The 24,740-nt window shown below is 37.3% G+C and overlaps 2 protein-coding genes across 3 annotated transcripts in view; both read right to left on the reverse strand.

The window, feature by feature from the left end:
- Positions 1 to 3,012, reverse strand: part of phex (phosphate regulating endopeptidase homolog, X-linked) — a 32,144-nt gene extending 29,132 nt beyond the window's left edge. The window contains exon 1 of the mRNA XM_055007088.1: positions 2,989 to 3,012. The gene's annotated coding sequence lies outside the window, so the exon portion shown is untranslated. The remainder of the gene's footprint in view (positions 1 to 2,988) is intronic.
- On the reverse strand, positions 151 to 24,369 carry mbtps2 (membrane-bound transcription factor peptidase, site 2). 2 transcript variants are annotated; one of them, XM_023291966.3, is made up of 13 exons: positions 24,355 to 24,369; positions 21,697 to 21,799; positions 21,429 to 21,591; positions 19,229 to 19,377; positions 17,836 to 17,974; positions 15,974 to 16,077; positions 14,950 to 15,077; positions 11,761 to 11,879; positions 7,912 to 8,092; positions 5,855 to 5,961; positions 4,233 to 4,431; positions 3,027 to 3,102; positions 151 to 1,189 (listed from the first exon to the last, which is right to left on the reverse strand). In XM_023291966.3, exons 3-13 carry the CDS (start codon positions 21,501 to 21,503, stop codon positions 967 to 969), a joined length of 1,500 nt encoding a protein of 499 aa, XP_023147734.1. In that variant the 5' UTR covers positions 21,504 to 21,591; positions 21,697 to 21,799; positions 24,355 to 24,369; the 3' UTR covers positions 151 to 966. The 2 variants fall into 2 exon arrangements, with proteins under 2 accessions (XP_023147734.1, XP_023147733.1); XM_023291965.3 differs by lacking the exon at positions 24,355 to 24,369 and having other exon boundaries at positions 21,429 to 21,744.
- Positions 24,370 to 24,740: the final 371 nt, after the last annotated feature.

Consider the following 24,740-nt stretch of genomic DNA (forward strand, 5'->3'; position numbering starts at 1 on the left):
TCTGAAATGTGGACTACAAATATTCAGTTATTAAATTTGTTGTCAGCATTTTAAACTACTGCAGTCTTTGACAGACTGGCCAAAAAACAAGTAAAAGAGGTGAAATGGGGAATAAATTTTTCCACTTATTAACCAGCTGAAATGAGGATGTTTAAATAAAAATCAGTCCTTTTTATTCCACAATTATGACAAATCATTTTTTACAACCCGATCATAGACAGTGAGAGGCCAAGAGGATAGAAATCAAACTTAAACTTCCAGAGAAGGCAGGAGTTAACAGAGAAAGGCGTTTTCCCTCTGCAATGCCCGAGGAAGAGAAAGACACTTGATTTGACTGAATAAATTCAGAGGATACCCACCTTTCAACAAGCTCAAATGGCTAAATGTCCTTTAAGTTAATTAAATAATTCATGTGTTCACCTAAACGTGAATATTAGGTAGTACAGTTTTTCCAACAGTGATAAAGAGTTGAAAATCAGGACACTGCTGTGCATTTATCAGTAAACTGAAAGCTTTTTAAACGTTTTTGTCTGAAGATGGCTTGAATTTGTTTTTTCAGACAAACCTTCCTCTTGCAGCAACAACAACAAAAAAAAAATGGCATTTTGGAATCAAACTTGGCAGGTTTTCACCCAAATTTTAAACACAAAGACATTACAGATATTAAACCGTGTGCAGTCTTTGTAAACAGTCACATTGGACAGTGCTTTCCAGCAAGTGCATTATTTATAGATGTGCTTTTGTAAATATGGCGGCAACATGGTGGAAGAAAGTGTTTTCCCTGGTTGTCCAGTAACAACTTCAAGGCAGACCGATGTTCTGCTCAACAGTGTCCAGAAAGAGGGCAGTGCTGCTGGGTAATGCAGTCTGTTCCCTGTATGTTCACAGCTTAATGGTCCACACGACTCGAACACATCCTGAGACAACATCTCTCAGTCCGCATGAGGCTTTAGCTCACCGCTGTGGCTACCGTGCCGTGACCATCCACAGGCCCAGCGCCACGTTAGCCGCCAGCAGGGCGCTGCCCGCCAGCAGCAGGAAGAAGCCAATGAGCTCGCGCTTCTGCCGGTCCGTTACCACGGTAACAAGCGTGGCCTCCAGCAGGGCGTTCAGCATCCACTGACCGTCGAGAGCAAAGCACGGCACGGAGTTGACTACGGCTAACGCACCGGAAAGGGAAACCACGTATCTGAGGGGCGCAACGGTTCAGGAAAAAACAAAAAAAACCCCAATAACCTAAATAGCACTGCTAGTAAAGCACTGTTGGTCAGCGGGGATGACTAGCCACAAAGCTAGCTTGTAGCTAGCTAAAGTTACACAATAGTAACTAGCAAAAGTTAGCTTACAGTTAGCATCATCAAGATACAGATAAACAAATATTGAAATAATGTCGATATGTGGATATAAGGGGATATTTTTTATGATTTATTTTCTGAATATTTCATGTTTTCTGTATCTTTAAAACGTTTATTTACCTAACTATGCATTTATTTCTGCTTGCTCATCATTTATAGACCAGTTTTAGTCTTTTTTTTAATCTCTAATTTCATAAATAAATGCATTCTATCATCAGACCTTCATGATACTGCATAAAGTGCAATACCTGTTCAGTAGCCAAAGGCACAAAGTGGGGGACAGCATGATGTAGAAATATTTATTATAATAATTATTTAATTAATTAAATGAGCACTAACTGCAGCTACATAAGCAGCAGAAAATAAATGGGTATCTTCACCAGGTGTAAATGATGAATTCACTTCATTTTTGCTAAAATCAACACTCGCCCATTGAGTCAAAGAGTTTCTAAGCTACTGTAGCTAGCAGTAGCAACGCAATCCATTGTCATGGTAATCCTGGTTTTAGCTCAAAGATGTCATAATATCTATTTACAGCCTGGAGTTAGATATAAACACAGAAGGCAAAAGAAAATCCAACCACTAGGTATCAAACTTAAGACTTTCCAATACATTTCAAGGCCTTTTTGGATCAATTTTTAGTCTTTTCAAAGGGAAAAAAGCAATCCAATGTATATAAAGAAATATATATGCATGTTAAATCTGGCTCAGAGCTGTAAAAATCACATTATTATCTTCTAAGTTCTATTTCTGTTCTTCGACAAAGTGCTTGGTGAGGGACTAAGAGACTGTGAACAGCTGAAAATCAGAGTGGAGAAGAAGTGCTTTCCCGCCAGCAGAAATCAGAAAAAGCTGCAAGCTACAGTCAACTGAATTATGAGCTGTGTGGATTTCCAAAACATCAGCAGTAAACTGGTGGGAAACTTTGGCTGTAGGGCCACTGGACGCTTCAGAATCAAAGAATGCCTGCACCATTGTGCAACATTTGTGAGAGGAAATAAGTCATTCTCCTGCTTACAAATGAAAAGTGGAATCCATATTGATTAAACACACCTTTGATTAATTCATTACACTGGGTGGTTTTGCAGCTTCAGCCTTAAATTACTTGACTAATGTCAAGGCTACAGTTAACTTTTGATCCTTGAGTCTTTCTGACTTGTGCTACTTATGAGTTATTGACACTTACTGACGAGCTGCTGTTCAGCAAAAGTTAATGAGGTCTTTTCTTTAAAAGGTCAAATGAAAACTGCTCTAAATCAATCTCATACACTGGGTTCCAATCAGCAGTCCCACAACACAACTACTTTGTTCAGAAAGTGCAATGAAAGACTGACAAAAAAGGCAGCAAGTAAAACAAATTATTCCTTAAATGGCTGAACCTTAATTAGAAAGGAGTGCAGTTAAAGGTTCAGGTTTTGTGAAGTGCATCTGGAGTCTTGCCTGTGGTGATTACGTGTCAACAAGGAGGCTTTCATTCAGAAATAACATGTTTTCAACATAAAGTAACAAATAATGTTGATGTTAGAACTGGTTTTAAAGAGGAAAGTTGATGTTTTTTAAATGTATGTCAATTTTTTGTCTGCCAGGGACAAATTGTTGTGTGCTCTATAGTCACTTCTTCATAGTTTATCACCTGATTATGGCTGCAGTCCTTCAAACATGAAAGGATACTTGCAGAAGGTCTCCAAGAAGACGGGCAGGTCCAAGTGGAGGAAACCAAAGCGGGGAACGAAGTTGGTGAGACTCACTGGAAAAGACAGCACGGGATATAAATAAGACTCTTTTTTTTCCACTCAACACTTCATGAATCCATCTTAAATAAGAGCAGACAAGACAACAACTCTCTTCCTGCTCAGTCAGTCACTCTGCATCACTTCAGACTGGAGAGTCAGCCCAACACCTACAGCAGACTGCAAACTGCAATTATAGAAATGCTACACATATGAACTCCAGCCTCCTTCAAGGGTAGAGCTTTCATAAAAAAATAAAATAAAAATCATGTTGCAAGTTTTTAAATTAAAAATGCAACATGTTGTTTGCATATAATGACATTTTATTACTCCAGTCATCCTCAGCACACACTACCAGTCAAAAGTTTGGACACACCTTCTCATTTAATGGTTGTTCTTTATTTTCAGGACTATTTACATTGTAGATTCTCACTGAAGGCATCAAAACTATGAATGAACACACATGGAATTATGTAGTAAACAAAAATAACTATAATAATAGTATAATAATAGTGAAATAACTCTAAATATGTTTTCTATTTTAGATTCTTCAAAGTAGCCACCCTTTGCTTTGATTACAGCTTTGCACACTCTTGGTATTCTCTTAATGAGCTTCATGAGGTAGAACCTGAAATGGTTTTCATTTCACAGGTGTTCCTTGTCAAGGTTCATTTGTGGAATTTCTTGTCTTCTTAATGGGGTTGGGACCATCAGTTGTGTTGTTCAGAAGTCAGGTTGGTCCACAGCTGACAGCCCTATTTGACAACTGTTAGAATCCATGTTATGGTAAGAACCAATCAGCTACGTAAAGAGAAACGACAGTCCATCATTACTTTAAGAACTGAAGGTCAATCAGTCTGGAGAATTCCAAGAGTGTGCAAAGCAGCAATCAAAGCAAAGAATCTAAAATCTAAAACATGTTTTAACTTATTTCACACGTTTTTGTTTACTACATAATTCCATATGTGTTCATTCACATTTTTGAGCCTTCAGTGAGAATCTACAATGTAAATAGTCCTGAATATAAAGAAAAACCATTAAATAAGAAGGCGTGTCCAAACTTTTGACTGGTAGTGTACGACTGCTTCAAATTAACCAGTAAAATGATGCCATGCACAACAAAATGAAGAAGAGAGGTATGATTTACCGGCGTATTGCAGGTGTGGCGGATACCCCACGAACAGCATGTGTGTGTTCGGAGGGTGTGTGACACGGAAGAAGCGAGTCTGGTTCTCCAGAGACGGCGTGACGCAAACGCTGGTGGCGTGGGAGTGCGAGGCGCAGTCGGCGTCGGTCCGACACACTCGCGTCCCCGTCACCATCCTACGCACCGGCATACAGGCGTACTGCAGCACACAGAACAGACTCACTTACCAAATTGTTTCTGTTCTTACGTTCACTTGTCTCTTCATAAAGTGTGCTATCTTTCATTTTTATGTATCTCCATTCATCATAGTGTCTTGTCTGATGTCTCTATTGTCTGTTTCATGATCCTGACCAGTTTATAAATCACAACTACATACAAACTATCACAGAAAAGATGTGATACGTTGCAGATGAGATTCTACTATGATATTTTTTCAAGATAGTTTAGCTCTCTAATTATTCCTTCTTATGAATAAAGCTGCACTATTTGTACACAGTACCTCATATATTTTTAATATACTATATACAATGCAATCTTGTTCTTACACTGTGTAATTTTAGTTCATTTTCATTTCATGTCATGATTTTGTGCTCTTTTGTTGTATTCTCCCGTTGCTTTTTAATAATGACAAAGATCTTTTCTATTCTATGTACAGTAATAGGCAAAAGTTTTGATATAAGTCTTGTTTTGCATCACAGAATACCACAAAATGCCATAATTTTAGGACACATCTAGACAGAGGATTGATGTTGAGCTCATTTAAAACCTGCAACATCTTTACAGCAACCCATAAGATGTTTTTGGACAGTAGCAGACAAACGCCTCTAAGAAAAGAGAATTTATGAAACAAATATCAAAGGAATGACACAACGAGCTACAGACAATCAGCAAGTCAGTTTGTAGACGCACCAGTGCTGATAATCCACATTAGTTTCTGTAAATGACTTGTATTGTCATTTATGAGACAGTCAAATCATAAGGAAGCTTGACACAGTTGTGCCAGCGTGTGAGTTCTGTGTTATTAGCTGTGGCAGATAATGCAGCTGATTGAGGGTGAGAATGAGCTGAAAAGCAAAGACCCAGGCTGCTGCTCTGCTAGCGGATGTCGCTGACACTTCAGTGTGGAGAAAAAGACAAGTGAGGCGCTGACACAGACAGAGGAGTGAGACGTCATGATCCGATTGTTCTGACAGCAGACGCACAGCCGGCGATCAGATATGAACCAGATCCAGGAGCACATGTACGAGTGTCCTGGACTGTTTGTTCACACAGTTGTGATGGAGAAAAATATCTGATCTGAGCCACAGAGAGACAAAAACAATCTGATCTGAGCGCGTAATGCGAACAAATAATTATCTTGAGCAACAAGGAAACACGGTGTTCTGAATCAGCTGATAAAGCCTCCAAGAAGTTTTGATCTCAGCACCACGGAGTCGGGTCTGAAATTCCATGAACAGATATTCGTGTGAGCCTGCAGCTTCAAACTCAGTTTTTCTGAACCTGGACAACAGGAAGTCTGCTGAATAGAGGAAGTAATATAAATATGCTGGGCTGTCTGTCAGGTTTGGAAACCTGCTCGTGTGATGGAACAAAAAGCTTGTGTGTGTCTGCTGGTGCGTCACCTCTCTCTCTCTGCTGTGTCGGCCCTGTGGTTTAATGTAGGAGAAGCACAGGTCGGTCAGGCTGTTGTTGCTGCAGCAGTCCATCGTTCCGTCCAAACGCTTGTAAGCTGCAAGAGAAACAAAGAAAAACATCAATTCAAAGGGACTGAACATGTTCTTACGACTCTGAAAACATGTCTCTTGGTCTCCACATGTTACCTTTAGATCAGGGGTGTGAAACTCATTCTAGTTCAGGTTCCACATTCAGCCCAATTTGATCTCAAGTGGACCAGACCAGTAAAATCACAGCATAATAACCCATAAATAACCACAACTCCAAGTTTTCCCTTTTTTTTGTGCAAATAAGCACTTTCTGAAAATGTTCACATTTAAGGAATTATCTTTTGACAAAACATCATGAACAAACTGAAATTTCTTAAGAGAAAAAAGTTAATTCAGCGTCAGTTTATCATTTACACATTACAACTTACACAACACAGAGTGTCTACAAAGGAACAAAACAGTCAACTGGAACTGAATGATATAGTATTTTACTTTATGAACAAAAATGACAAAAGTCAGACAAAAAAGACAACAAAAACAACAAAAACAAGACAAACCATTACAAAAATGAGACAATAAAACAAAAAAATCAGACAAATGACATGAAACAAAGCAAAAACAGACAAAAAATTAGACAAAACATTACAAAGCAACAAAAAAAATTGACAAACAGCACAAGCAAGACAAAAAAACAAAAAGGATTCACAAAATGACAAATAAACCAAACACAAAATGACAAAAATGACAAAAAAACCACAAGCAAGACAAAAACGAAACAAAATGACAAAAACGAGAAACAAAGCATCAAAAAAACGAGATAAAAGTTATCCAAAAAAAGACCAAAAACAACAAAAACAAGACAAAATAATACAAAAATGAGACACAAAAGAACAATGAGCAATCTAGTATTTTACTTCATGATCAAAACAACTTGTCTAGAAATTATTTTAAATTTCTAGTTTTACATTTTTACAATTTGCAGTTAATGTCTTCTGTCATTTTTACTCTTTACAAAGTCGTCCCGGGGGCTGGATTGGACCCTCTGGCAGGCCGGTTTTGGCCCACGGGCCGCATGTTTGACACCCCTGTGATAAACAATAAAAAAGTATCGCACATACAGTACTTTTTAAAATGACTGAAACCGTCCTCCTGACGATGACTAACTTTACTTTGTCTGTACTAAAATGCACATAAATAAGGATTGGGAAAAATAACAGCTCAAAAATGCTGTCCTACAATGATGTAATATATGTATTATAATTACCAATCACAGTTTACTGATATAGCATCTTTCATACAGGTTAGTGCAGTTCACAGCACTTTACAGATGATTGTTCAGCCTCTAATAAAACAGGACAAGCTTAATGCAGTGAAATACTCAAAGAAACTGACATGAATGAAATAATGAAAGAAATAAAGTACTGTGCTACTTCATCAAAATACGACAGTAAAAGGTTGATCATACACACAGAAAAGATCTAAATTCAGCACTCAGTACAGTAGTGAATTCTATCTGCAACTTAAAGTTTTTTTCATGATCAAGCAATCTTTAATTAGTTTGTTTTCCATGACCAACCGACTAAGACATAAATATTATGAAGAAAAAGCATACAAATAATGGAAGTTAGTGGTGTCTCAATGAAAACATTATTTATTTAACAAAGAAATTAACATTTAAGTGTGGCGCCAGAGTAATTATAAACCACAGAGAAGCAACAGGAGCTCTGATCAGCCAGCTGTTGTGCTGTGACCTCATATACGAGCTGACAGCTGGCCAATCAGAGCTCCTGTTGCTGCTCTGCAGGTTTGACCTCGTTTCACGTTTAAGTGGCACATTGTCGCGATGGCAAAACACAAAAACTAATTACACAATGGCAAAACCAATTAATTAATGACTGCTTTTTGAAGCGTATCAATTTATGACGTGATGATTAAATACTGGCCAGAAGCAAACAGCTGACTCTCCAAACTAGGAACTAGTTTTTAAAGATGTGTTTGGAAAACTCCACGCTCACCTCGTCCGTGAGCCCAGCTGGGCTGCAGGCTGGCGACTGGGACACAGTATCCGGTCTGTGGGGTGTGAGAGAGGTGAGACAGGCAGCTGGTCCAGTCCTCAACTCCCCTGACAGGACAGTCCTCCAGGCCGGTGACGATGTCCCCCACCGACAGACCCCTGGGGCCGTCAGCTGCAGAGCCCTGGACCAAAGACAGACCAGGCTCAAAAGGTCACACGAGCACAGTTCGCTGGCTTCAGTCCTGCAACGCTTGAAATATTAAGTTAGGAAACTCTGGGATAGACAAACACTTTATTCTGCCAATGAGTTCTTGGGCAACAGACTGAATCAACAACCACTTGTGGCTGCAGTGGCTTTAGTTTAGCAGCTTCGAGAGTCAACAAACTCCACAAAAAGAACAAAACAAACAATGAATTCATCCTACTAATGCAGGGATGTAAAATTCATTTTAGTTCAGGGGCCACATTCAGCCCAATTTCATCTCCAGTGACCAGTAAAATCACAGCATAATAACCTAGAAATAACCACGACTCCAAATTTTTCCTTCGTTATACTGCAAAAAAGGTACGTTCTGAAAATGTTCACATTTAAGGAATTATCTTTTTACAAAACATCAGGAACAACCTGAAATTTTTCAAGAAAAATATGATTAATTTCAACAACATTATGCTTCAGTTTATTATTTACACATTACAACTTCCAGATCACAGTGTCTACAAAGAAACAAAACATTTAGCCATCTGGAACTGAACAATATAGTAATTAACTTTATAATCAAAACAACAAAAGTCAGACAAAAAAAGACAAAAACAAGCTAAAATATTACAAAAATGAGACACAAAGTGACAAAAAAATTAACAAACCACACAAGCGAGACAAAGACACAAAATGACAAAAAACAACTAATAAAGTGAAACACAAAATGATAAAAATAAAACACAAGAGAGACAAAAAGGACACACAAAACAACAAAAACAAGAAACAAAACGCCAAAAACATGAGACAAGTCAGACAAAAATAACCAAAAAAAAGCCAAAATAATACAAAAATGAGACACAAAATGACAAAAACAAGAAACAAAATAGCAAAAGAACAATGAACAATCTAGTATTCTACTTTATGATCAAAACAACTTATGGTCTATAAATTATTTTTAATATGTAGTTTTACAAATTTACAAAATTGCAGTTAACGTCTTCTCTGTAATTATAAAATATTACAAAAATGAGACACAAAACAACAAAAATAAGACAGAAAAGGGCAAAAGTTTTGGCCTGTGGGCCTCATGTTTGCCACCCCTGTCCTAACATGTCTGATTTAGTCTGATTTAGCTCGTTGCTCCGTGACAAACTGCTGCTCTGAGTGTGTTTACATCAGCATCCAGTTAGTGTCTGAACACGTAAACAGAGAATGGTGATTTCAGAAACCAGGATTAAACGCTCATCTAGGGGCTTGAGAAACATAAATATGCTCGCTGGCAGCATTTACAAACCGCTTCCAGCTACTTGTGATGCTTCAGCCAAGTGACAAAACAGAAACAAACAAGCAGCACCTCACTTCTGGAGCACTTAGAGCACAATTTTGTTTCGTTTGGGAACAAAGCAGTGAAATAAACTTTAGAAGCAGAAGTCAGGTGACTGTGGGAGATACTGAAGAAACATTTCTGTGTGGCAAAAAATCTAAACAAAGGAAGCATCTCTGTAGCTGTGTTTTAGTCTTAAGGCTGCTTTAAAACCAGACTGGGCTCATTTTCAACAGCTACACGTCAAATTAAATCAAGGTCAACAATTACAGAATTACTGGTTTGTATTTGTAAACACATCCCGCCTGCCTGAGCAACAGAACACAGCAATCAGTAACCAGGAAACAAGTATTACAGCCCAATCAGTCGGCAGATATTCTAGGCCCTTTGTGGCCTTTCACAGATACAGTGTCATGAAAAAGCGTTTGCCCCCTTCTCAAATTCTTATTTTTTTGCATGTTGTCCCCCCTTAAATGTATAAGATCTCAGAATATGTCCAAAATAATTGAAATTTTGTCATAAAAGACTCAAAATTGGTCAAAACTGACTCAAAATATGTCAGAAATGAATCCAAATCTATCCAAACTTACTCAAGAAGCTGTCAAAACTTACTGAAATTCTGTCGAAAATGACTCAAAATCTGTTGAAAATTGCTCAATCTGTCCAAAATGTCTCCATTTTCTGTGTCTAAAATACTCTCTCGTGTCTGCAGCACATGTAGCAGAGTACATACAGCAGAGCAGAAACAAAACATGCCTTCGGAGTCATGAAACATGGATTTAAAGCGGACATTTTCCCTTTTCAATTTAACTGTAGCATCTGTGTGTTTACTCGCGAAAAACAGTCCAATATATCAAATAGAGATTTTTACTCCCCAAAAATCATTATGGGCCATAAAAAACACTATTGGTCAAGAACTTCTCAAATCAGATTTCTCCGTGTTCCATGTAAAAGTCATATCCTGAATTATCCAGCATGAGACTCATAACTCATTGTTGGCCAAAAACTGAACAAACATGTTGCTTCATTCCAAAAGATAGAAAACGTGGCCACTTCCTCACTTCAATGCTTCCAAGAAACCGTTCCAGAGAGTTGAAAATGGTCTGCAGAGATGTTTCCAAATCAACTAGAGAGCCCTTATTTAGAACGAAGAACCTGAAGGAACTTATTTTAAAAAACACTTTGATTACGACACCAAGGTGGTGAAACACAGTCTGGAAACGATCAGTTTTCTGTCTTTGTAGCGCCAAGAAATAGTTTGGCGGTTTTGGACGGAGCTGTATAAAAAAAATCCCCCTATTATAAAAAATATTAACTGGCACGTTTTACCAGTACATGGCAGAACAGAGTTATTCCAGCTGTTTCCAGTCATTTTACAATGCTAAGCTAACTAGCTGCTGGATGTAGCTTCACATCAGTGTACTGACATGGCAGAAGATCGACCTGCTCATTCACGTTTCAGCAAAACAAGGAGCGTCTTTGCTGAAAACTCTAACTATTCCTTAACCCTCGTGTCGTCCTGCAGGTCAAAAAAGACCTGAAGTTTTAAAGTTTGAAAATGTGGGAAAAAAATATATTTTCACAGTGAAACTTCTGATGTCCACATTTTCAACACTTTTGGGAAATCTATGAAGATTTTTTGGTGGAAAAAAAGAAATGTTAAAAATGTTTCTTAAGAACATTCACAAAAAAATCTAATGTTATTTTTGTGTTATTTTTATGTCAACGCTCTTAAAGAAAATATTAGAAGTTTTACTGATATATATGTAATCATTTTAGATTCTTTTAGGATTTTTTTTGGGAGGAATTTTACTCATTTTTTGAAAATATTTACAAGAATTTTCTTGCCAAATTTGGGGGACTTTTATTTATTTTATTTATTTATTTATTTATTTATTTATTTATAATGAAACTTTTAAGGAATTACGGGAATTTTCTTCATGAAAGCACTGGATTTTGGTTGATTTTTTTGTGAATGTTCTTAAAGAAAATATTATATAAGTTTTACTGATATATATGGAATCACTTTAGATATTTTTAGGATTTTTTTGGAAGATTTTTACTAATTTTTTCAAAATATTTACAAGAATTTTCTTGCCAAATTTGGGGGATTTTTTTTAAAAAATAAAACTTTCAAGGGAAACTTTTAAGGAATTATTGGAATTTTCTTCCTGAAGGTTTTGCAAATTTTCAGAAATTTGGGGATTTTTTTGCAGAATTTTTGGATTTTTTTCAGACAAGGAAACAATATTTTTTGGTGCCCATAAATGAGGACAACAGGGGGGTTAAAGAATGAACCTGCTACGATAAAAACCTGCAGCACTGACCTGAACGACCTCGGTGATCAGTGCTCCGCCTCCAGTGGAGTACATGGGGAACAGGAAGACAGGCAGCAAGAACAGGAAGGCTAACGCTGCCACACACAGAACAAAATTGTGCCACACGCCTGGAGAAAGAAAACAGAAAAGATATGCAGTTAAATATTCACCAGCATTCAACATTTTTAGCTTAGATTTGACTGAATGCTTAGAGACGTTGACTTTTCAGAAAGTTGGTGCTATAGGAGAATCAGTGTCTCACAGTCAAATCAAGTGGATATCATGTGAAGTTCCTGCCTTTTTTAGTAAAATATTCCCCCTTTGTGTTAAGGTGCTAAGCTGGAATGTACAATAAGGCTTAGAGATTAAACAATACCAAGTATGACTAGGAGAAATGATTACAGCAAGAAAAATCTGCTTCACATGGGCATCAACTTGAAAAAAATTGTACATTTGCCCTTTAACAAGGCTGCAGCTAGCAATTATTCTACTTTTCTAATCAATTGTGGGTTATTTGTTTGTTTGATTGCTTATTCAAGCACACATGTTGCCTTAAAATGTCAGTTTTTTTTTTCGACCAACAGTCCAGAAAGCAAACGATATTCACTTTCTATCACTCAAATTGAGGAAAACCCCTTTATTATTCACATTCAAGAACCTGAAATCGGTTATTTTTTCTGCATTTCTCCCAACAAATTCACTTTTTATTCATGTAGTACAAGAATAAAAGTTGCTCTATATTAGTTAAAGTTGCTCTATTTAGTAAAGTTGCTCTGAATGAGTTAAAGTTGACCTACACTACCATTCAAAAGTTTGGGGTCACCCAGGCAATTTCATGTTTTCCATGAAAACTCCCACTTTTATCCATGTGCTAACATAACTGTACAAGGGTTTTCTAATCATCAATGATCCTTTCAACACCATTAGCTAACACAATGTAGCATTAGAACACAGGAGTGATGGCTGCTGGAAATGCTGCATGTTCTCCATATATTTGGACTGTAGGATGTCGTGGCAGAGCTTTAACCACTGCTCACTAAAAATAGTCATCTATACCGTCTAAATTATGCAAGACGACTCAGTCAGTCGACCAAAACCGCAGGAGGAAATGTCTCATCGCCCGACGAGGTCAAGGCACAACCGTGGAGTCCTGAAGGCACCACTGAAACGTGTTGACAGCCGCATGGAGTTTCTGGTCGGGGGAAAATTAAAAGCTGAGCATGTCAAGATATTTCTAAGAAATGTTTTCATTGTAGGAAAAATGTAAGCAAAGCTGGCTGCTAATTAAAATGGGAAAAAGGAGACAGATTTCATTTCTGGCCCACAGGCAAAACGGTTGTGTACACATCCGACGCTGATTTATGCAGTAAACAAACGATTAAAGTTGCATCACCTCTCTCTACAGGAATAAATAATAAACGAGTTATGTCAGACAGCCCCCCTGAGTTTAGGGCGATTTCTGCTGTGGACGGAGAGAGAGAGATAAATAAACACAGCATGCTGTTATGTCACCACCTCCCCTGATGGGAATAGCATCGCTCTCTTTCTGGTCATGTGACTGGACTGGACGGCTTGTTATTTTAGCGTGGATTCACTCCAAAGTTATTTTTTTGGTCAGAAAATCCTGGTGGAATATTTTAATAAATACTTCAAGATACAGATGGTTTTACAGCAGCTCTTCTCTGCCCTCTAAAGGCTGCAAACAGCAAGAAAATCAAGCAATTTAGCACTTAAGCAGCTGCTATATTGTAAGATAGCAACAGCACAATCTGAAAAATGCTGCGTTGAACCCTACATACGCTGCATTTTAACCTCACAGTTAAATCAAGTGGATTTTAACTGCTTTAATATACTATTCGACTACGTTTATGATACATTTATGTAAAATAATAGCCTGAAAAGTAGCTATAGTAGTGACTATAGATAAAAACTGGGAGGAAAGTTCTGTACCCGAACACTGTTTGGAGATATTTGCATTTCAAAGTGGCAAATGCTGCATTTTAAACTCCACACAGGAGCTCTAGTTAGCCATTACTTTCAGAATAAAGCCTAAACAAAACAATGTGATCCGCTTTCAAAATAAAATTCACCATTTAGTGCAAAAAGAGTCAGCTTCTAATCAAGTCACTTCATTCTGAGGCATTGAAGTCACATTTTCTTCAACAAAAGTGACCGACAACGCAGTGAGAATGTTTTCAGATATTTTCAAAACACTTTAAATTCTTTACTGAAATTTGTTTCCCATAATTCCACTGCAGCATTTATCTGCATTTTCATCTGTCTGCTACATTCACAGATTACTGTGAACTCAAAGCGCAATTATATTCAACATTTTAAGACTTTTCGTAAACTCAGGCACTTTAAACGTCTTGAAAAGTGGGCTATTATGGGATGGCTACACCGTGAGCCGGTACCAGGACTGTTGTAGCTAACGTTAACGCTGGTGCGAACAGCAACATGTTGAGCACTGAGGTGATCAGAAAACTCTCATGCTTTTATCCAAGCTGCCATCGGAAAGATTTTAAAAAGAAAACTTTCTGGCCAACAAGCTCCATGTGGTCTCGTCTTCCTTTACCGTTCATCAAACTTTCTTGTGTGCTGACAGTACTTCCTGTGCTTCTTCTTCATGGCTGGAAAACAGACTTTAGGTTCATTACTGCCACCTACTGGGCTGGAGTGTTCATCAGTGCTACCGGTGTGCCAGAAAGGAGGGAAAGGTGCGATTAAACGCATTATTTTTAAACATGTTATTTTTTCTGTAATAAATTAATTGAAATTAACGTATTAAAGACCCAGCCCTTGTATATATAAAACCATATTTGCAGTAAATTGTATGGTACAAGCATTTTCAAATTCCCTACTTGACTGCTTTCTAATCAAAATCTACACACATTTTCTCGGCCACACTTCTCTGACAACCCTCCCTCTGATCACCTACGCTGCCAGACGTCACTCACATCCGTGCGTGAATAACTGCCACCAAACAATTCATTAAGCTCTAATTTTCTTAATTGCTGAGTGAAATGATTTGATGTGATGCAGCTGTGTGCTGCTCAGCAACAAACTGCTCCCAGTGACCTTCACTGGCAAAACAAAATGCTCGTAATAACTCTGATTAATGACTGTGATTACATTAGCTGGAAAAAAAAAAAAAGAAAGAATCAGGCTGCCATGAGGAGCCATCAACAGATCTCTTACCAGCGCAGAAGATGCGGAGCTGCTGAGCAGGTGATATGAGGTTCAGGTGTGTGGTGAAGAGGTCCACGAACGCACCGGGATACACCACGAACACAAACATCCCGAAACCGTTCACTCTCACCTGTTCCCTGCAGGAGACAGAAAATATCAGTGTCAAAGGACAGAGTGACACTAAAACAGCAGCATTTACAGATAAATCTTCAGAAGAACATATCTAAACAGCTGTGATGACTTGTTTTCAACCTTTCATACCTAAAATATTGTGAAAATTTGCATATTTAATAAGGCATTTCCATTAAGTCTCTGCTTTAAATGCAACAGTTGACATCTAAACTGACTCTCACACTTACTTTAGATCATTTTGCAGCCAAATGTTTACGTTTTCCGGCTACAACAATTAACAAGCTCAGCAGATGTTTCCAATAATAGCAGGAAAACTGGGGCGCAACTACATATAGACTGCTTATTATGCACCAGAGTCCCTGTAGGCAAGAACAAAACAATAAACACCACCGCAAACCATGTTATTAGTCCAAAATACATGTGGTGACGTCACTGGCTGCAGGGATACAATGGTGCAGATGTTGTTTTAGATGAGGGAAACCAAACCTCTGAATGTCTGCATGTCTATCAAGAGGTTCATCTGCTACTAAGCCACAGATTGCTGCCCCATAGGTGGGTCAAAAATGATGAGAATCAATGTGTTTTTATGTCATTTTGGTTCAGAATAATCATTTGTATTATTGCTTGTATTATACTTTTGTCCACACAAGAATGATTACATGTTTGAAGTATGTTTAACTTTTCACTTTATCACAAATTTTGAACATTTTGATGATTAAAAAAGAACCAGTCATGCCTACTTTCACCTGCAACCTCACATCCTTGGTAGGTAGAAAAAAAACAACAAACAAACAAACTGAGAATAAGACGAGTTAAAGAAGCTGCAGAGAAAAGCATCTTGCGGCCTGTGGATGCTCTTCACCCTGCTGGTTGCCGTGGTAACGCGTCGTGTCTGAAGTACCTCAATGCTGCCACGGCGTGGCCGAGCTCGTGTATGACTCCACTGAGCAGCAGGGCGATGAAGAAGTAGGCCAGCTGACTGGTTGGCAGGTTGACTCCTGGGACCTGAAGGAACACCAGAGAGCAAAAACATCAAACTGAGTCAGAACATGAACACGTTCAACAGCAGATAACAACAGCAACACGTTAATCAGCTGGGTTTAGTGGGGGTTTGTAATCCTCAAACATGCGGCCCACAGGACAAAACTGGGTTTTTTGCCTTGCTTGTGTTGTTTGTCTATTTTTTTGTCATTTTTTCTTGCTTGTCATTTGTCCATTTTTTTTGTCGCTTTGAAACTTTTCTAATTTCTAGCCCCTTTTTTGTTTTGTTTTGTGTCGTTTGTCGCACTTTGTTTACTGCTTTTGTTGTGTCTCATTTTAGTAATATTTTGTCTTGTTTTTTGTCTTTTTGTTGTCTTGATCATAAAGTAAAATATGACATTGTTTGGCTTTTTTGTCATTTTGTGTCTCATTTTTATAATATTTTGCTTACTTTTTGTCTGACTTTTGTCGGTCTTCTCATGTCTTTGCCGTTTTGTTTCTCATTTTTGTCATTTTTGTTTCCTTTTTGTCTTGTTTGTATTTTGCCTCATTTGTTGTTTTGTGTATTGTTTTGGTCGTTTTATGTTTTTTGTCTCGCTTGTGTTGTTTGTCTATTTTTTGTCATTTTGTTTCTCACTTATGTCAGTTTTTGTCTTATTTTTGTAATTTTTTTCTCTTGTTTTTGTCGTTTTGTTTCTCGCTTTTGTCATGTTTTGTCTCTGTGTAATTTTTTGTCTCACTTGTGTTGTTTAATTTTTTGTTGCTTTGTAACTTGTAGAATTTTTTGCCCCTTTTTTGTTTTATTTCGTGCTGTTTGTCTCATTTTTTGTTATTTTGTTTATCGCTTTTGCCATTTTGTGTCTCGTTATTGTAATATTTTGTCTTGGTTGTTTTTTTTGACTGACTTTTGTTGTTTTGATCATCGAGTAAAATACTATATCATTCAGCTCAATATATCTGTGACTAAATGTTTTATTCCTTTGTAGAAACTCTGATCTGGAAGTTGTAATGTATAAATGATAAACTGAGGCTGAATGTTGCTGTAATTGAATTTATTTTTCTTAAGAAATTTCAAGTTGTTCATGATGTTTTGTAAAAAGATAATTCCTTAAAAGTGAACATTTTCAGAATGTACTTTTTTTGCATTTGGAGTTGTGGTTATTTATAGGTTATTATGCTGTGATTTTACTGGTCACTGGAGATCAAACTGGGCTGAATGTGGAACCTGAACTAAAATGAGTTTGACTCTGCTGATCTAGTAGGAGGACATTTCATTGAAACATGGTGTAATTAATATCTTGCTCCTCACATCTGACTAATGAACACCCCATTTGCATCCTCCTGACCGCCTTGTTTTTTTAGCTTCCTCTCTTTCATATTAACAGTTTTGTGTTTTGTGAAGCTCAGGTTTTCTGTGTGGTCTGTATTTTTCTCTCCCACCGGCTGCGCTGAGCATTTTCTGCCGCTCCAGGCTGAATTCTCAGAAATAAATGCTCCCGCTAATAGCCTCCCATGAATCACCTCCAGAGGTCCGCTGGGGATGGTGCTCACATTAACGCACGGCTACTTGACACCATAATGAATAAAAAGTGAACAGGAAAAGCGCTGCTCGTCATTAGGGGGCTTTTTTCTGCAACCCTCATTTGAATTTCACCGGCTCTGAGTGAACTCTGAAGTTAATCTCTGACACACGCACCCTCTGATTGGATCTAATTGATTATTCCCCACTGGAAGATGCAAACAAAGCATCTGTTGCCTGCATTCAAATAAAAATCTACGTACCACCACCTGCAGGGCTTGCTGTCCTCCTATCCGAGGGTTATCTGTGGTCATCTGAGCGAACGTCTGCTGCAGCGTCTTTATCAGCAGCACCACCGATCCCAGCATGGCGACGACACCGAACACCAGACCGCTGCTGAACCTGGAAAACACACAGCACACGCAATTTTTTCTTTACTTCCCCATGCGTATATCTGTATCCGATACTACCTTAACGATATGATTTTCCCCCATTTTTTTAACAGAATAAAAAAATCGGGGGACAGAATAAGCTTGCAGACAAGTTATGACTGAAAAAGATTCCTTTAATTATTTCTACAGGAAAAAATACATTTCTGAGGTAGGGTGAAACATGCATATTTAAAAAACAGACACATATTTAGATATATAAAAACTACAAATGATATTTTCTCTCATTTTAACAAAATAAAAAGAATCCCTTTTTATTTCTCTAAGGTACACATATGTCCTCTTCTTAAAAGTGTAACTGAAATTATGTTTTATCTTCAACGACAAAAAATAAATAAAAAACTGGATTTTCAAAACAAATCCCACGTCAAAATAACTAAATGAATAATACAAATAAACTAAGTCTCGCCCTGTTTCATGCCAAAATGCTGCCACGCTTGAAACTGATGTGTGGGTCCTCGATTTCAAAATCCGTCCTGTCTCTCGAACACCTAACAGCCGATGAAATGAACTCAAAAGCAGATTACGCCCTCCGCTGTTTGAAAAGGGTGTTGCGATTCATTTTCACACATTTGTATCGCTTTTTAACCGTCTCATGATACATCATTACATCCCTAGTATCATCTCATTACACAGACTAACAAAGCAGCAAAATGAAGTGTTTTACCAGATAGAAAGTGAGAGAAAACTATGACCAGAAGATTAAATAAAGTAGCTGCAAGTGTCAGGAAACCACACCTCTGGCAACTGAGGAGGAAGTTCGTATTTTGACTTTTTAAAATTCATATATAAATAAAGAAATGATTTGTTGATTGGCAGCGTAATTTGTACCCATAGGATTTCGGCTCTAAAAAGCAATGCTGTTTATTGGTATTTAAATGGTTAATACATTTACATTTGTATTTTAATGCCAGTCAAACTAGTTAATTTCATCTTCAAGTGGGTGGCAGCATTACACAAGGACAAGGTATCCAGATGTCTGTAGTGAGTCTCTCACAGTCAATCAGCAAAAACATGTCATTTGTAGGAGGCTCTTGCATTATATTGTACTACCATAGAGGAAATCAATTAACAAATGACAAGCTTACTAGAAATTTTGCTTTGACACCGTCGCATGGTACCTGGTGGGTGTGAACCTGATGAGAAAAGTCTAGCAGTGCTACAGGAACAGAGCTGGTTGAAAGCAGTCCCTGACAGTGAGTCTTACCAGAGGTAGAGGACCTGGGGGTTGATGCGGGCGCAGTAGGCAAACAGCCGGTTGAACATGGTGGTCTGCCATCTCACGTGGAAAGGAGACAGCATCAGCCCTCGACTGGCCAGCCACGACTCGTAGCTGATCCGGTGCGTCACCGACGACTGCAGGATGGAGATGAAGTCCGTGGAAAGGCACAGGTAGAAAGGGGGACAATATTTAGTGCTTCAGTGTCCACGCTTTGCAAAGGATTAATAAGGGTGTTACCACAGAACATTCCAAATATTGTAGCATCAAAAGGAAAACCTATAGAGCTGGTTTTAAACTACAAGCACTTGAGTTTTATTCTTAATAAATCTTGCTGCTCCATTTAAGATTGGTGAAAGCTTTTTCTACTCACAAAAAGTCAAGAAAGAGTAACAATCCTGCTTCTTTATTTCCCCCGATCCAGATCACATCAGATCAGGTCTAAATGAAAAACCACCACATCGTAACTATGTTGAGTCATTTGTGTGTAAAAGAAATTAGATTTTGTTGTTTTTTTACACTCCTACTTCTGCGTATTTGTTTTTGTGGGTGACAGACGCATGTTTTTCACACTTCTTAGAGACAAAGTTTGGGTAAAATCTGGATTTCATCTTCCCAAAAGGTCAGAAAGGTGAAATCACATCAATAAACGTGGACTGCCTGACTCAAAAGTCATCTAAAATGACATGAAACCTGTTCTAAGTAATTAAAAATTGTCCAAAATTACTCAAAAGTCATGTAAAGTGACATGAAATCTGTTCTAAAATGATTAATAACTTCACAAAATCACTCAAAAGTTGTCTAAAATGATATGAAACCTGCTTCAAGTAATTAAAAATTGTCCAAAATGAATCAAAAATTGTCCAAAATTATTCAAGTGTCACGCAAAGTGACATGAAATCTGTTCTAAAATGACAAATAAGTGGACAAAATCACTCAAATGTCATGTAAAACTACACGAAATTTGTTATAAATGATTAAACATTTTCCAGAAAGACCCAAAATGTGTCCATAATTACTTGAAAGTTCTCCAAAATGATATTAAACTCATTCTATACTATAAAAATTGGCCAAAATGCCTCAAAAACAGTCCAGAATCACTCAAAAGTTGCCTAAAATAACATTATATCTGTTGCAAATGTTGTCAATCTGTCAACAATCCAAAGATATTTAGTTTACAGTCACCGAGAGTTAAGTATTAAGTCAATATTTAAATTGAACAAGCTGTAATCACAGAATTTTGTGGGCTTTTATTTTCTTAAAAATTTACTCAAACTGTACTCAGTCTTTTGTTGCTCTGTTTTAGGTTGGTGAAAGCTTTTCTACTCACAAAAAGTCCAAAAAAGAGCAACAATCCTGCTTTTTGATCGTTATTATTTATGATCCAGACCACATTAGATCAGGTCTAAATAAAAAAAACACCACACCTCAACATGTCAAATGTGGACTAAATAAACAGAGAGAATTAAAACATTTTCAAAGTTGTGAAGCCTTTCAGGGAGAAGAGAAAGAGGTCCAAATCTGTGCCCCATCAGTGAAGAAAAACATTTAATACACTCCTTTAAAAGGCTCTGCAGGATCACATGACGCCAAACCGGAAGGAAGATTCAAAATACAAAGAGAGAGCTCCTGGCTACTCAAGCTGCATTAAATAAAACTGTTTCCTGGACGACTATGAAAATAAGAAAGAAAAGCAAAACACAAAGGACATAGTTTGGACAAAAGTGGCAAAAAAAGTCAAAAATGAGTTGCTGAAGACACACCTGCTGCACACAAGAAGGGGGGAAAGCCTCCACAGGTGATACTGATGAGAAAAACAATCCTTCATGGTGCTATTGAGCAACACAGAAATGATTTATCATATTTTTTATTTCTAATAAACTGCTCATGCAGCTTTTGATTCAGTTAAAATAGCGTAAACATATTTAATTTCTGTCTTTTGATAGCTATGGGAGACAAACAGGGTCGCTTATTTCACACATATTTGTTTGATTTGAAATTGAAACACCTCAAATGGAAGTATTTGATGAATAAATGAAGGTTAATGGATTTTAATGGTTAAGAAGTGAGGTATGCTAGCTTGTTGACAGAACCGTTGGAGGCCCTTTCTGCTTCTTCTAGTGATGTTCTCCGGATTTATGCGGGCTGACAGCTTGTTAAATAGAAGAAAGAAGAGGAAAACAATCACCCTGAGCAATGTGTCGGCCAGGTAGACGGCACACCAGCCTGCCATCACAAACACCAGCAGGGACACGGGGATCATGATGGAGCTTTTTACACGACCCTCCGCAGACACGACGCCTCCATCACCCGTTTACCTCGCAGCTAGCCGGGGTTAAACGCGCTCAGCACTGCGATAAAACGTCCACATTTTAAAATTAAATACACAGAGAGACGCTGCGTTTGTTTTCAGGGTTTCTGTGGATGAAAAGAAGCGTCAGCAGCGTGCGACAAACCTCCGGCTTCTTCCTCTTCGCTGTCACGGTGCGCATCACCGTCTTCTTCTTCTACGGTGAAAATAAAACAGCGCACTGCTGCCGCCAAGTGGAGGCAGGAAACCTGCAGAACCAGTCAGAACACAGTGAGACACACACCTACTGAATGTTTGTGGTTCTTTACATTCTTACTTCAGATCGTGAAGCTGTTGGTGCTTTGTAGAGATTTTTTGGAGGTTAGACTGTGGTTCATGATGTCTTCCTGCTCTACCTTGTGTCCTGAAAGGTGTTTAATTCATCTTAAGAACATCTGGATGTGATACGAGCTCAGAAAACAAAATCTACAAGCAGAAAATCATCCTCATGAGGCAACATTTCATCTTCGTTAGCCCAAATTTTGAAGATTTCAAAGAAGAGACTGCATCTGATAACTGCCTCAAACTGTTTTCTGACCATCCAGAATTAACTTTACAGAGATCTACAAGGTCATTTTGACTAATTACACCGTGTTCAGTCAGAATGTTTATTAGTTAGAGATATCTGTAATTAAACGGCTGCAGACTTAATCTGTTTTAAAAAGGCATCACTGCTGGACTTTCCAACAATAACACACCATCACTTACTTAAGTGGAATTTAGATTATTAATGTAGAATTTTTTTTAAAAAGTCCTCTAGTTGTGGGCACCAAAACATAATGCAAAATAACAATCTCTTGAAAAAAACAGTAATTTTCCGTAATGAAAATACATTTTCTGACGTTAATTTAACATTAAAACATTAATTAAACATGATTTTAAAATATGTTGATAGATTAGCAATGTTTATAGATATTAAACGCTGATGAAAACACATTTATTCAGCCTTTTTGTTGTTAAATATAAGTAGCTATAGTAGATTTGTCTCCTTCAACAAACAAACAAATCTGTGTAAAGTAACTGTAACTAATTGTGTTTAATTTCAGAAACATATTTACAGAATTCATCTGCAAAATTAAACAGAAATATTTGTGAAATTACAGCAAATTTGCAGGAATTTGCAGTGGATGTTATCGGTAAAATAGTCTTCTGAAAAACAGAAATTTTATGGTTATTCATAGTTACAGGTTTTTAATGTAATCTTTCATTAGACGTGTCAATTTATTGTTTATTTTTGGAGTTTTGTTTGTATTTCTGCATATATTTCAGAAATATGGGGGGAAAGCTAAAGAATTAGATTTTTTTTTTACAGTTTAGTAACTAAAATTATCAAATCAATGCAGTCAGTAAAAGTACCCGAATCATAGTAGAAGTACAAGGAAGCAGAAAATAGAAATACTCAAGTAAAATAGAAATACCCCAAAGTTTCTCCAAAGTACAGTACTTGAATAAAAGTTACTTTACGTCATTGTCCTGCAGCCTCTGTCTGTAAATAATATCTATATATAGTTATTTATTATAACTATTTATTAAATTTTCTGACCTTTATGTGGTTTGGAGCCAATTAAATCCTGATGTTACACTCGAACTAAATGTTAAAATAGCTGGCATTAAACTGACAGAAACAGACTTGAAGTGAAGATGATCAGCTACAGATTGACTATACGACACTTTGCCTCCATCTGCTGGTTATTTTCAGTTGTGTGTTTTATTATTATGGTGCTAGAAACAGAAAATGAAGAAATACAAATGACTATTTTTGTTTATTTTCATAGCTAAACTCAACTAAAACCCAAAAACACACAGTTTTAATCAGCTTCTGGTGGGATTTTATGTGAATCTACTGTTTTTGGTTGTTAAAAGTGAAAGATTTCTATTTTCTGTCAGCATCAGTGTCACAATTTAAAGCAGACATCTAAGCTAAAAGGAAAAAAATTTTTTTAGAGTAAAAACATGTCATAAAAATAGTGATATTGTCTAAAGTGACAGATTATTGCGGTAAAATAACCTAAATGTGCTTCTAGATGTCTCTTGTTACAACGTTTCGCTGATTTTCGTAGATTTGGTCGAACATTTGGACGGAAACATGAAGGTTTCTGTTCTCCTGTGTAGAAACGAGTCCAGTTTTCATTGTTTGTTCACCACAGCGACTGAAGTTTCATCATCAACACCAAGGCAGCTAACGAGTGAACAAACCTGCTGACAGCTGCTGCAGATGTTACCATGAGGAACTGTGGTTCATTGACTGTGTAAATTCAATGTTTGACACTTTAAAGGCACCACAGTTCATCATTTTAGACTCCGTTTCAGACACATTTCCAGACTTGTTTAACCCATCAGATGTATTTAAGAGCAGAGTTTTGTTCATTCTTTATTCTGTATAAATCTTTGAGTGGTAATTATGACTTGACAGCTCTAAATAAAGGGGTTCTTTTACTCTTCAAAGTCTCATCTCTGCTGTTTCTCTTGTGTTTTATGAAGGTAATAACTTTTAAAAAACAACAGTTTGCATAAATACTGTTGGCTTGAATTTCTATTGAATTTCTCTCTCTCTCTCTCTCTCTCTCTCTCTCTATATATATATATATATATATATATATATATATATATATATATATATATATATATATATATATATATATATATACATATATATATAGGGAATGATAGCTGGTGATTTGGTCCAAATGCATGCTGGGTAAATACACATTAGGCAATAAAGAATATGCAGCAGTCTGTGTAAAAATGTAAAAATTTTTCTTACCTCCCTGTGCAAGAATCCCTGAGGCCAACAGAATCCAGCAGATCATGATCATCCTCTGAGATGGTTCAAGTCTTCGTTGAAACGAGGAAGAAAGATCCCCTCTGCTGGTCGCTCACTTTGCTGAGCCTGGATCTGTAGAAGGATCAAAGCAGAAATATGATCCAATGCCTCCCCTTGTTGCTCCACTTCCTGCCCTTCAACCTAAACTGAAAGCTAAAGAGTTAGAAAGCTCGACACTGGCTGAAAAACTGGCACTTTAACATGCAGGATTATTCCAAAGCAACAAAGATACATCAAGGAAAACATTTAAAAAAGGGAGAAATACCATGAATTGAGACTTTCAGGACTCTTTCACTGTGGAAAATGACTCTCTTCCAGCTTCAGCC

The sequence above is a fragment of the Amphiprion ocellaris genome, chromosome 22, assembly GCF_022539595.1.
Source record: "Amphiprion ocellaris isolate individual 3 ecotype Okinawa chromosome 22, ASM2253959v1, whole genome shotgun sequence".
NCBI lineage: Eukaryota > Metazoa > Chordata > Actinopteri > Pomacentridae > Amphiprion > Amphiprion ocellaris.

Coding starts and splice junctions, on each gene's coding strand:
- mbtps2 (XM_023291966.3), bottom strand. CDS start 21,503: ATGATCCCCGTGTCCCTGCTGGTGTTTGTGATGGCAGGCTGGTGTGCC. Junction 8,093..11,760: donor TGATCACCGAGGTCGTTCAG/GTCAGTGCTGCA, acceptor TCTTTGGTCCAG/GGCTCTGCAGCTGACGGCCC. Junction 4,432..5,854: donor GACACAGCAGAGAGAGAGAG/GTGACGCACCAG, acceptor TGTGTGCTGCAG/TACGCCTGTATGCCGGTGCG.